This window comes from Molossus molossus, unplaced genomic scaffold (assembly GCF_014108415.1).
Source record: "Molossus molossus isolate mMolMol1 unplaced genomic scaffold, mMolMol1.p scaffold_m16_p_8, whole genome shotgun sequence".
Taxonomy (NCBI): domain Eukaryota; kingdom Metazoa; phylum Chordata; class Mammalia; order Chiroptera; family Molossidae; genus Molossus; species Molossus molossus.
The window spans coordinates 23753768-23767436 of NW_023425402.1; the positions used below are offsets into that span (position 1 = coordinate 23753768).

Genomic DNA, 13669 nt, shown 5'->3' on the forward strand with positions numbered 1-13669 from the left:
CATGTCACTTGGTTAATTTTGTGTCAGGAGGCAGTTTAGCTGGAGGCGGCCCAGGCAAGCTCCCTCCATGTCTGAACGGCTCCCGAACAGCTTCAGTGAGAAACCAACTTCCGGTAGCGGCATCCCGGGGCCAGGAAGCCCTCTTCTTGACCCAGGAGAAATGGGCGGGCAGGAAACGAGACTTTGGGCTAAGAGTGGGTTAAGGTGTATTCTGAGTGAGGGGCTGGGAGCCTGGGCCACCAAGGAGAAAGCCCTTTTTACTTCTCTCAGTGTTTACAGTTCGGCTGTGTGCAGGTAGTAAAGCTCAGGAGGCGAGACTCACCTTCTTGTCTTGGCGACACAGTACCATTACCTGGTGTTCAGTAACAGAACTGTGGATACAACCCACTAAATGACAATCACGTGCCCTTTGCGATGCACAGCTGCTGTGTCTGTAACGTGGGTACAGAAAGTGACCTAAGCCCATGTTATACACTGTGGCCCAAGGACCAGGAGCATCACCTGAGAGCCTGTTAGAAATGCAGAAGCGCGGGGCCACCCCAGAGCCAGGATGTGCCCTTTAATAAGACCCCAAAAATCTGTGTACAGATTAGTTTGACAAGCACTGCCCTAGGGTCATTCAGGTGAAGTCGGAGCTCTGGCCCAAGAACATGCTCACGTGAACTCGGGGGTGAGAGGGATGCTGATCCACAGCCAGGGGACGAGAACAGCTGCCTGAAGTGTCTCCCGCTCAGGCAGGTGTGGAGAGTTCAAAAAAAATTCCAGTGGCCCAGCTGTCATTTCAGCCCAACATCAAGAACCTCCCCTCACAGGGATTGACAGCTACAGGGGAGAGAGGCATCTGTTTTTGTCACTATGCTTCTTTCTAAAAACATCTGAGGATTGCAATGAAAAATAAGTTCACAGAATGTGTGAGCTAATTAAAAAGGCAAACCCCATACCATCCCTTCAATTGCAGAACTCATGCAATCAAGAGTTTTCAGAATGCTAATTCCATTCTTTTATTTCCTTGTACCATGAACATTTTAGTTTATCTGCCTTTTTACAACCTGATTTATAAGCAAACTGCAAATGAAAAACAGGCATTCTTTAACTCTCCAAAATGCATGTATGAAATATAGCACAAACCCTAGTTTTTACATAAACAGGCTTAGTGGAAGCAGCTTTATCACATTCTCTTAAAATTCGCATTACAGTTTAAATATTGATGTCTATTAAGGTTTGCATAATCTACTGTACATAGTTATTTCTGAAGCAGGTAAGACTTTAAGTGAGGGAAAAAAACCTCAACAAAATGCTCTAACAATTATGTGAAACTTAAATTATTTACAATTAAACATGTAGGGTCCTGATTCACAAAACTTAGTGCATGATTTACTGACGAGTTTCACAGAGAAGGTCATAAGCAGCATGTAGAGTAAAAGCGAGAGCAAATGGCTTTTAGAAGAATGTCTGTCGATATGCTTACTGAAAACTAGAAAAAGTAACAAAACAGAAGCTTCAGCAACTGCACCTCATTTGCAAATTTAAATAGACAGGGCCCACAACAGGAGAGCGGGTGCTGTTTTTGACAATACTCTGTATATTATGCACAGGAAGAAAACCACCCCCAATAACCACTACGCGGGAACTCAGGGTAACAGTCCCCTGCTTTCCTACAGAGTTCTCTTCAAACTTAGTGCCTGAGTCATCACATTTAAAGAAGGAAAGTACCTTTCATAACTGCCATCAGTTCAATGGATTTTACTTAGTGGTTAGCTATTCCGATTATAAAAGAAACAGATAAGGGATAACCTTGGCTTTCTGGCACCTTAAGCCCTTCAATGGATTCGACACTGATTTTATATACAAAATAAAGGAGATGACTCAAAGAAAATTAACAAGACAAACTTTTTTAAAATAAAGTGATAAATTTCAGTGAATCAGTTCCCAGGTGAAGTCTTTAAAAAACAAAACAAAAAATGTACAATGTTTTGAACTCTGGAATGCAGATACAGTACAATTACTAGTAAATCACATTTACAAAACTGCTCAGTTGTTGCTCCAGAGTAAGAACTGAAAAATGTACAAGCCAGTCCCCAATGACTTGAGATATGTTATTAAAATACATTGTTAATCATAAAAATACTTTACTATGTACATGTTCACTGTATAAACTCTAGATTTACCTACGTAGCCTCTAAATCCATCTCTGGCCGACTGGCCGGGAGACAGGACGGTCCTACGGCCCGGCTTCGCCCGCACCGGCCGGCGGACTGCAGGGCTCCCCGGTGGGACAGCAGTGACCTCCCTCTGCAGACGGCTAGTTGGAGGAGCCGGTTTTGCTTCCGCTGTACTTTACTTTCCTGAAGGCTGGTCCAAGTAACTCCGGGCACTCGCATAATTCATTTGCAATCTGATTGCACTTTGAAATAAGGCTGTAGTTCATTTGATCAGTTATTACACTGTCGTGCTTGTAGTCAGGGTGGTTTGCGATAAACTCCCTCATCCATCTGGCGACTGTCATTAGTTCTCCTGAAAAAAAAAATTTTTTTTTAAGACACTTTAAATTAATAGTAGTGCTTTTAAAAAAATAAGTTGACAGTTAGTGGCCAAGATAAACACAGTCCAGATTTGACCTTTTGGTATAGCCAGGTGGCAGGGGCTGGAAAGCATGTTTTCCACAGTGTGTGAGACTTCCTCTTGGGAAGGAACTTGGGCCGCAGGCGGCAGCACACACATCGCAGTGCTGCTGTGAGGTGCTACCCACGCGACCACTGGCACCGCCAACATGTGTACTACGGCACACGTCCTCCCACTTGGCCAGAGGATGAAGACCACATATGCTGACCGTGTCACAAGACTAGCTCAGAGGACAGTAGGTCCCAAGTTTGCCAGAGCGACCTCTGGTCAAAGAGGTGGAGAGAATCAATAGGAAGTAGAGCGAATGGGGAGAGAGACTGGCAGGTACACCATTTGGGGGTATTTCCTTGGGACTCCAGAAAGTTTACAGAAGCCTCAAGGTGCCGTTACCATCATCACTGTTGCTTCTGTTCACAGCTGAGAACTCCCCTAGGAACGGCACCTGCAACCTCAAAGCCAACAGAGAAGGGGGTTCTTGGGGATGCTCATTGCAAGCAGGCAGGCTGAAGACCCAGGTATCCTAGCTGTGTTGTTATTTAACCTACAGAGTCACCCAGTCCTATAAAAAGAGCCCATGATGGTGCACAATGAACACAGCTGGACTTAAGTGACGACTCGGCAATTCAGATAGTTTCACAAGGTCCACTATGCCATCGACTTAAAAGATGCACCACTTTTTTATGCATCAGTATAAAAAAAAAGCACTGCTAATTAAACTGTGACTATCAAAGATTACATGGTATATGTAATTACAGAGATGTCAAAGTGTGAAAAGGTGTGCACTGATAAATGCATCCTTTAAAAGACAGCTTTAAGAAACTGAGTATTGTAAGATTTTGATGTGCCTACATTATGAGATTTTTTTTTTTTTTAAGTAAGAAAAGAAAGCAAAGGATACCATACCAGATGCTCTCTTCTTAATCAGCTTTAGGTAGTTCAGAATACTACATCTGGTGTCCACATCCACTTCCATGTTTTCAAGGTAGGAGTTCAGAATCGGGATCAGCCCGGGAAACACACCTTCCTGCAAGAAGCGGGACGTGCCATGAGCTCCCTGCCTGTAGGTGTCGGCAGCGCAGTGTGCTCACAGGCCCCTACCTTCCCATTGATGATGGTGTCTATGCTCATCAGGGCGTACTCCTCTGCGGCCGGCTCCGTGCTGGGCTGGGCCTTCCCCCGGCCATCCACCATGGCGTTGCCACCTACCAACAGGGCAGAGCAGCTTTAGTGGCCTATTGTAGCCTACATGACCTGAGAAATCCAAGAGGAGGTCATACCTTTGCAAATATCTTTCCTGAAGTAGAACATTCCCTGTAGTACAGCATCTCGTTTCTGTGCCACTTTCATGTTCTCATCAACCTAGGGGAGAAAAATATGCAGGGCTAAGTCGGAACATTCTTGACCAGACAGGAGGGCCTTCCTCACGTCCGCGGCCAGGACCAACCTCCCTTAAGAACTCCACTGTCCTGCCCATGCCTTCTGGTTGAAAAAGACTTTTTACTTTTACGTGGGGTCTGTGTTGCTCAACCACAAATTGGTATGTGCTTTTTTTTTTTTTTTTTTATCCTCACCCGAGGACATTTTTCCATTTTTTGTTCAGATAGAGCGGGAGGGAGAGAGAGGAAGAGAGAGAGAGAAACATCGACATGAAGGGACACATCGAGTGGCTGCCACCCGCACGACCAACCAGGGCCGGGGACAAACTGCAACCGAGGTACGTGCCCTTAGCGGGAACCGAACCCGGGTCTCTCTGTACCACAGGTGGACGCTCCAACCGCTGTGCCAAACCGGCCAGGGCTGGTATGTGCTTTTTAACAGCAGTGGGGAAACTCTCAGGGAAACTTATCTTGAAAAACAAACAAAAACCTATACTTACTAGGCTGCCTGCACTTCAAAGCACCTTTGTGACTAAACCTTGCAAAAGAAATCTGTCTGGAGGGCAGGTGGCTGGTTCCCTTTACACAACACAGATGCACAGAAAAGGCAGAGAACCCAGTCCTCCTGACTCCAGTTCAGTGTCGTCGTCATCCGTCTGCACCCCCGCCCGGGCTGTGCTGCCTCACTTTGCAATCAGATCTGGAAGAGGTTAGCCCTCGGGGCAGAGGAACATAAGAGCCCACCAGATGGCCCTGGCCATGTCAACTTATTCACAAGACCAAAACTCTTCATTTGTGAATTCACCACTTCTTCAAAGTAGAGCTATAATGAAATCTTAGGGAAATCTCAACATATAAAGAGACAGGTTTGAGGGTCACATTGAACTAGCATGAAGGCACAAAGTCTACCATGGTTATAAATGTTTTTATTTCTAATAATTTTTTTCTTAGTCATTTTAATTTCTGGTATTAAGAATCCTCTTTTAAAAGTATATTTTAGCCTTGGCTCGTATGGCTCTGTTAGTTGGAGTGTCGTCCCATGCACCAGAAAGTTGTGGGTTCAATTCTTGGTCAGGGCACATACATTTAAAAAACATTTTAAATTTCCAATGGTTAAATTTCTCAACATCAATATCCTTTTGTTGAATGTTGGTGGGAACGCACCCTGTATGGTAAAAAGATGGCCCGTGGTATGAGATTTGTGATGGTTAATAAGCTTGGTTATGTGGCCTCCATGTCATTTAACTTCCCTGTGGCCTTCCTCATTCTTTGATTATGTGACCTGTCAGTTACTAAGTAACACTCGAGGTGACTTACCTCCATGACGATCCACGTGGCAGGCCACTTATTCCCATTCTACACATGCAAACTGAGGTACTGACAGGGTAAGTAACTTGCCCGTGATAAAAAGCTAGTAAGTAGCACAAGTGATTTATGAACTTCCTGCTCACACCAAAGCCATATCTTACTTGCTATATACTACAATGCCTTTGCATGCTTCTTACGCTTCCGAGAAATGTTTGCTACACTTTATGGTATAAAAAGAATCACAAGTCTAACATTATCTTGGAAAAGCATAAAAAATTGCTTTCTCTATCTCATTTAATACTATCTTTCTCACACTTAATTTGTCATTACCACTATCTTTTTAACAGGTCACCATGTAGCTCTCTATTTCCCACATTTGTCCTTATTTTAGGTATGTCATATACCAGCGGTTCTCAACCTGTGGGTTGCGACCCCTTTGGGGGTTGAACAACCCTTTCACAGGGGTCGCCTAAAACATAACAGTAGCAAAATTACAGTTATGAAGTAGCAACAAAAATAAATTTATGGTTGGGGGTCACCACAACATGAGGAACTGTATTAAAGGGTCATGGCATTAGGAAGGTTGAGAACCACTGTGACATATACAAACAACACAACATAAGCTATTATGTTGCTATTTAAAATAATTTGTTTCAGCTTTTTAATAGGAGAATTCATTCAAATTTGTTTTTTTTTTAACCATTTTATGTTCTCTGGGCTATTTTGTCCTGCCAGGGCCCTAACCCACACCCACTTCTATGGCACTAGGAAGTTTCTTTATTCTCCCCCCTTTCAGCTGGCAGATTAAAAGTAGTAAATCCCATTTCTATACAATTAGTCGTTTTTCTTACTTTTAACAAGTACTTTGAAATTCTCTCTAAATGCTGAGCATTAAGGAGTATCCATCATCCCTCTCCTCCACTAGCCCTTCACTAGTAAAACTTCTGGCCTCCTGTTAGCCCTAACAATCTCAAGTTTTGATAGAATCACCTGGAAGAGAACTGATGGTTATACTCCTCACCCCTCAGGAGCTGAAGACTTTTCTCGACCTCTTACTATTTAATGTTGTAGATGAGAAGTGATATCAACTGGTTTTCTCCCCCTCTTGGCAGTTATCCTAATTTTATCTCCTTTGCAGACAGTGGATTTTGGTCTTTGATATTCAGAAATCCCTAGATTTGGGTTATTTTTTAAATGTTTCTGTCTCAGCCTTAATGGACTCTTACAGGGAAAATAGCCTTGTTTCTTTGATTATCGTATCTCGCATCTCTTTTACACAGACCGTTCTTTTCTTCTAGATTATTACACCAACAGCGAACCTCCCAAAGCAATCCCCCATGTTTCACTTTTTCCAGCTTCCGTTTCTTTGCCATCTGCTGGGATGGATCTCGGTTCAGTCCTCAAATCACTGGCTTTGCTCATCAGCATCTGCTCTACTGGTACGCACACTGCGTTTTAAAACTGTGGCTCTCGTGTTCTCTGTTTCTCACAACTATTCCCCAGTTGCTCTTTGGTCCACAGTGCTTGCTTCATGGATGTGACCCTTCTCTAGAATTTCTTCTAGGGCACCAGTCAGAACTTCTTTAAGAGCTCTTTCCAATTTCCTGAATTAACTGTTCCACTGAGGATAATATACTCTGCAGGCCCGGCCAGGCCCTTCTCTCTACTCGTATTTCTAAATAAAGGCTTAGACTGGTAGCTTACATGCACTGTGCCTTAGATAGGCTGCTCTCCCCAACAGGTACACCCACATGGGCAACGTGGGCCCATAGAGTTCTATGGGTCCCCTTGGGCCTGGGTGTGAAGGGCAGGCAGGGACTTCCTTCAGGGCGTGTGGGTGGGACAGGTGCAGCTGAGAACCCACTGGAGGGAGGGAGCCGATGATAGGCTGGGCGGCTCGTCTCCCTCCTCCCATTCTGGAGACAAGGCTGCTCTACTTCTCCTCTCTCTGCCCTGAAACCTCAACAGACACCCCTCATTCTGCCTCACAGTCTTTCCCAGACCCTCTCTGCGCCAAGACACCTACTGGCCCAGGAACCAAAGGCCTCTATTTGCTGCCTCACAGCCTGGAACTGTTCTGAGGGCTTGCCAGGAAACTGCTTCCAGAAGTTTCCTTTTCTGTTTTTTTATTGTGCTGATTAACTCCAATTTGTTTTTATGATAGTCCAATGCCATCTACATTCTCCAGTTTGGTCCCACTGAGGTGCCTGTCCCTGTACTCCAGCAGTTATTTTAATACCATAACCAAAATCAGATTTGAAGAAGAATGAAATCAGTATGTAGGACTCGCTCCAACCATCATCCTAATGGGCTGAGTAAGGCACTACTGTTAGCAATTTCTTTTGGGGTCTCAACCATGTAGTATCAAAAAGGAAAAAAAGAACAGGGTGGAGGGAGAAGCATTTTATTCTAAAGGGTGAACAACTCTGAGGTCAGATTTAAAATAAGTATGATTTATAAATAAACAGAGTAGTCTACAGATATCCAGACCCAGCACTAGACTGAAACATGGTCTTACCTTTGACAGTGGAATGAGAAAATCCAGTTTGTATGAGAGGATCACCCTGGTGAGCAGCACCACGAACACCACATACGCAGAGTTCTCAAAGTCTGTTAACTGAACCTAGACAAGCAGGAGCCCAGAAAAGTTATAAACCCACCACACAAACTTATTCCCCAACAAAGTCCTCCTCAGATCGCATCATTCCCTAATTCCCCATCTGGATCTGGAAGCCCTCTGTCTACAATCTGTTCTCAGAAATCAACCCTCCTTAGCTTCTGGACGTGCTCAGAAGGTGCGCACACTGGGTCTGTACTGCCTTCAGAAGCCTCTGATAAGAGCCTCAGAGGGTGGCAGGCTGCCAGAGGACAGGTGCATGTGAGTTCGTTCCTGCTGATGCGAGTCTTACCTCCATGGGTCGGAATTCTACTCTCCATCCAATATCTGAGTTTGGAGGAGGAGGCTTAAATCTCATTGTCTGCCAATTTGTGGACTGAATATTCTATAATAAAAAGGCAGAAAATAAAATCAACTTTCCATAGGTCCAAGAAGATATTAAGATGATTTGATATTTCATGAGGGAAGATTGTTCACTGTCCATACTTAATACTCTTCAATTACAAAAAGGTACAATTTAAGATTTTCTTGGAGTGTGACCCCCTAGGAAAACCAGCAGCCAAGTGTTTAACAAAAGTTGGGTGACAAGTGAGCAGCACTGAAATAACTGATCAAGTTATTTTTATGCACCACGCTTGAATTTTTCACCATTATGCAAACAAGAAAATACCCAACAAGAAATTTAGAATTGGAGACATAACCAATAAGAATCATAATAAAAGTACTCCAAAACAATTTAAAATTTGTCTTAGTTCTTTACTGCACTGGGTAATGAAAGGCATATGCAATTTCTACTGTCACTAATTTCTTAGAAAACTGTCTCCATCTTGAGTAGTGAAGTAAAATGCATTTAAAACAGGAAATACCTCAAAATGGTCAGACTCATTGGCATCGTCCAGGTGTATCTTCTCTGCGAACAGCGTCAGCGGGTCTCTGATAAAGAGGTGAGCGACATGCTGGGCCAGGAGGTGGTCAATGCCTGCAGAGAGAGGGCACCCTGGGCTCACTGCAGAGCCCAAGACTCCACTGTTCTCTACATCCCGCAAGAAGAGAGGACAGCTCAGGAGGGTTGAAGAGCGGGTATCTAGAAGCTCAAGCAATGGCTGGTGTGTTCAGTACTCTCATGGCGCCCAGGATCTTATCCTATGGGCTCTGGGGCAGTGTCCGAGTTTTGTTCGCTACTTACACAATGCCTGTGGGGCACTGGTGTGGACCTAGATACAGACCTCCAAAGTAAGTTCCTTTTGCTAAAAGTCAAGAAGATCTCACAAGTATTTGGAACTTGAAACTTTAGGAACAAGCAGCCTCCTAAGAAAAGTTAGAGACTTCACACTAAAAACAGAAACCAGACCAGGAGTCAGCAAAAAAGTTTAAAAGAGTTTTGAAGAACTAAAGGCGTACAATCAAATCATGAAAAAAAAAGGCATGGATGCTCACCTTCCTGCAACAGCTGTTTGTAGATTTCTTTATCTATTGTCAAGTCGATGTCATTATATTTCTCGCCACACTCAGATAGATAGCTGTCTATTGAATCATATCGGGATTTACTAATCCTATAGTTATTGTTCTTCAGTGGCTAAAATTTAAAAAATTTGAATGAATGCAATATAAAGTCATCTGGAGATAAACTAATGCCCCAAATAAGTATATTAAAATGTCCAACTTTAAAATAAGACCCTCAAAAGAAGTTAACACTGACAAGTATTAGGGAAAACTATATTTTAAAAGCCTGGAGAGAAATTAAGTAGCCTTTTTTCCTGATATGATGTAAATATAATTGAACTTTTCTGCTTTTTTAAAGCAGATCACCTTCATTCTTATTAAGCTTGAAAAATAAATGCCAGGGTTGACAGCAAAAATGATGATAATCCTATAACATAAAAGAAAGCTATCAGAATGATTTCTCCTTTAAAGTTCATTTATTTTTAGAAAGTATGTTCAACAATTTATGAACAACTGCATGAAGACCAGAGCACCAATAGTGCGGTCCTGGCTGAGAACACCAGAATTACTGTGAGGGCTCCTTTAAAAACACCTACGTCAAGGCTCCAGCACTAGAGATACTCGTTAGGCCTAGGATGGGCCTGGGTGTCTATTTTTTAAACATCTCCAGAGGTGGTTCTGATGGACACTCTTGGTTGGAGAAATGTAAGGTCACAGTTCAACATGCAAACAAGAGGCACCAACCAACCTTATTAGGCAAAACTTAACCCTGTCTATGGGGTAAAAAAATCTTTACCAGCAGTGTACACTTTCCACGGCAGAAAGCATCATGTACAAAGCACTCGGAAGCGCCAAAAAGCCTTTTGGTAAAAACAGCCATCAGCAATTACTTCCCCCCAAATCTTTTTTTAAACTGCACTATTAATTTTAGAAGATAAAACAAATACAGATTTTAACAAATGATGAAAATTAATTCCCCACCCAAACCAAATCATGTTTCCCACATATTCATCCCAAAACAAACACTATAAAGCCAAAGACCACAAAGACAGGTTTTATAACCCATGAATTTCTTCCCACATGTGCACCTACTCAAGATAAAAATTTAAGGGAAACTTCAAAATCACAAGTAGTTACAATAACTCCACTTGACCTGCTTGATATAAAAAGGCTAGTAAGGAAAAATCATTCCCACCTCCAGTCCTCTCTCCTCCCGAGTTCTATCATCTACAGATGCAGAAATCACTCCCCAGCGACAATCAATGTCTGACACATAGCCTCGGTAAAACGGAGACGCAGCACTCAAAGCCATCTAAAAACAAACAGAAGTCAGCACCTGCAGGTACAAAGTGTCACTTACATGCTGAAAAAACTCCATGCAGTTATCTCTGGTCAAGAAGAATCAGTTACACAACCCCTACAGAGCTCTCGTGCGCTGTCTGCGCCTGTTTCTCGTAGTGAACTACACCTAAGTGCCTCAAATCCTTGGAGCTGATCCCCTTACATCCTCCTCTCTGCAATGTGAAGACAGGAAGGACGGAAGAGGGGAGATGGCAGACTACACTGGAACTTGACATTTTTGCACATAAATGTCTTACTAGCAATAGTAAACATCTAAGCTTAGACTCTTAGTCCCTTGGCTCCTAACCTTCATATTAACTATGTTAGTTCATTTCTGAATGAAGTCTTAAGTGGACTTAAATAGCACACTCAGCAAATTTCACGCATGCAGTCTTTATTTTATACAAAGAAGTATTTAAAATAAGATGTGATGTCTACTTACAACAATTGGGCAGATGGTGGCCAACTGATCATATAGGTATCTAGCCTCAGCTATGCTGCAGGCTTGGAACGTTACCTGTTTAAGAATTGCAAGTTGTTAACAACAGTGAATCTTGAACATCTTCCTTTAAGGAATGAAGTGTCTGAGAAGAAGGTTGGAGAAGGGCCTGGCATGTAATGGTCATTCCATTAATGAAACATTTAATACAAGGGTTTTATTTAGAAGCTGTCCTAGATAAATTTTGCTAGAAAATGGCCTTTAATCATGTTCACAGCTGATATAATAACCATGTGCCTAAGTTTAATAAGGTTTGAAAAGTCAAGAAAGAAAAATAAGACACTAAATAAATGATAAAGTTCAGTAAGGCATTTCTTCTTCTGCTGGCTCGTTTCTTTCAAGAGCCTCCCATTCACTTCAGTTGGCTGAGGGGTTATGTACAGCTGGGTACAAAGGGGACTTGGAGGTGCAAGGACGGGTTCAGAGTGGCAGGATGAAGACTAGCTTGGAAAGGGCAAGACTGGAGGCAGCAGAGCAGTTCAAGCACTGCACCATCTAAGAAAAAGTTGAACATACCAAAACAAAGCAGCAGGATCTGGTGACCAGTGAGGTAGAGAAAGTGAGGATGTGGCTTAGGTGTTCCCAGGACACACAGAAGAGGCACCATGACACAATGGGCTTACGAAGCCAAGGAACAGACAGACAAAGAAGCCTAGAGTGGCTTGGTCCCAGGGCTGATGCCCAGAAGAAGAATCTGAGCTGGAGAAATATTTGGAGAGTAGGCTTACATGATGGGCAGATCACCCAGAGAGTCTGTACATGATAGGTAAGTAGCACATTTAAGAGTTAAGCAGAGAGCCCTGGCCATTATGGCTCAGCGGTAGAGCATCAGCCCATAAAGCAAAGAGTCCCGGGTTTGATTCCTGCCAAGGACACATACCTTGGTTAGGGTTGTGTGGCTGGCAACCAATTGATGTGTCTCTCTCACATCGATGTTTCTTTCTCTCTTTCTCTCTCTCTCTCTCTCTCTCTCTCTCTCTCTCTCTCTCTCTCCTGCTCTATCTGAAGATAAATGTAAAAATACCCTCAGGTGAGGATTAAAAAAAAGAGGCAGAGAAAAAGATCACACTATTAGTAGAAATCCTCCATAAACAATTACCAAAAAGACACTAAAAGTTCTACCTTCTTTGGGGTAGAGCACTGGGAGCAGTGGATGGAACAAGGGATATAAATCATGGTTGTATCAGCACATCTGTATTAACTGCAGACTGGGAACTGTTCTAATTTCCTCTGTCATTGTTCTTTAATGAGAGTTCTTTAATGAGTGTTGCTGCAGAAAATTATTCAAATGCTTAATACTTGAAAAAGCACTTGAGTATGTTTATTGTTACAATCCCAACATGTTAGTTCCAATAGTTTTAGCCAGGTCTCAACTTTGTACTTTTTAAAAGCTGAGAACTGCTTTCTGAGAGTCACAGGTGCACCTGCTGAATCAGAGTGGCATTTCAGGCCAGTGTGAGAACTACAGAAAACAATCATTCAGACAGGTTTTCTTCCTACAATTCCTATGTTAAGGCTATATTTTGTTTTGTTTTTTTGTTCGTTTGTTTTTTAAGAGAGAAAGGCAGAAACATCTATCAGCTGCCTCCTGCACGCCCCTGAGGATCGAGCCAGCAACCTGGGCATGTGCCCTAACAGGGAATCAAACCAGTCCACAGGATGATGCTCAATCTACTGAGCCACACTGGCCAGGCGAAGGCCATGTTTTCATTAAAATGTAATAATTCACCAACCATTACGAATTAGTTCAACATGGAGAAGAGTTGTGTCACAGACATCAATGAATAAAAGTATCAAGGGTTAAAATAGATAAAAAAGATTGAGGAGCGTTGGCAATTAGCTCACTGATAACCAGAAGGATAGCTTCTGCAAAGACGCAGGGACTCAAATTAGTTTGTGCATGGGTACAGGTTAAATGAGAAGTGGGGGAATGAGGGATGGTTAAATAAAGTATTTACACACTCATCTGCTGTGACCCTCCCTCAAAAAGCTCCAGGACAGCAAGGATCTATTTACCTTGAGTTCTCTGTTCTAAATGAGAAGTGTCTGACACCCACTTTATACTTAATAGGTATTTATTAAACAAATACAGTATCTTGAAGGAATGAGGATGCTAAAGAGGATAACACAGGGGCAAAAATAAGTTTTATTTTTATAAAATAGTGAGATACTTGAAAAACTGTGACCCCACAGGCCAAACTTAAATAATTTGAGATGACAAGCACCTAAATGTTCCAAGTGTTTTTTTGCTGAATTCTTTTGAACAGACATCTCTCATTTATTTAGGTCCTATTTCATCACTTTTGGGTATTTTAGTGTGTGTCTATTCCTTTTGTTTTTAAAAAGATACTATGATAAGCATTTTTTCTTTTCAGTTTTTTGACTGGCTTTCTCTTAGCTGGCCTATCACATATTAGACGATCCATAGGCAAATCCTGAAAAAGTCAACCCTAGACCAGTATG

The 13669-nt window shown here is 42.5% G+C and overlaps 1 protein-coding gene across 4 annotated transcripts in view; it reads right to left on the reverse strand.

Moving 5' to 3' along the window:
• Nucleotides 1–987: 987 nt before the first annotated feature.
• The window catches only part of GCLC (glutamate-cysteine ligase catalytic subunit), a 44182-nt gene continuing 31500 nt past the window's right edge, over nt 988–13669 (reverse strand). For 2 of the 4 annotated variants that reach the window (XM_036248333.1, XM_036248335.1), the window contains 10 exons: nt 11150–11224; nt 10562–10678; nt 9361–9499; nt 8790–8929; nt 8216–8308; nt 7825–7929; nt 3900–3981; nt 3721–3824; nt 3526–3646; nt 988–2514 (listed from right to left, as the gene is read on the reverse strand). In XM_036248333.1, coding sequence (XP_036104226.1) covers nt 2303–2514; nt 3526–3646; nt 3721–3824; nt 3900–3981; nt 7825–7929; nt 8216–8308; nt 8790–8929; nt 9361–9499; nt 10562–10678; nt 11150–11224 — 1188 coding nt within the window. In that variant the 3' untranslated portion in view covers nt 988–2302. The remainder of the gene's footprint in view (nt 2515–3525; nt 3647–3720; nt 3825–3899; nt 3982–7824; nt 7930–8215; nt 8309–8789; nt 8930–9360; nt 9500–10561; nt 10679–11149; nt 11225–13669) is intronic. The other 2 variants (XM_036248334.1, XM_036248336.1) reach the window with 2 other exon arrangements.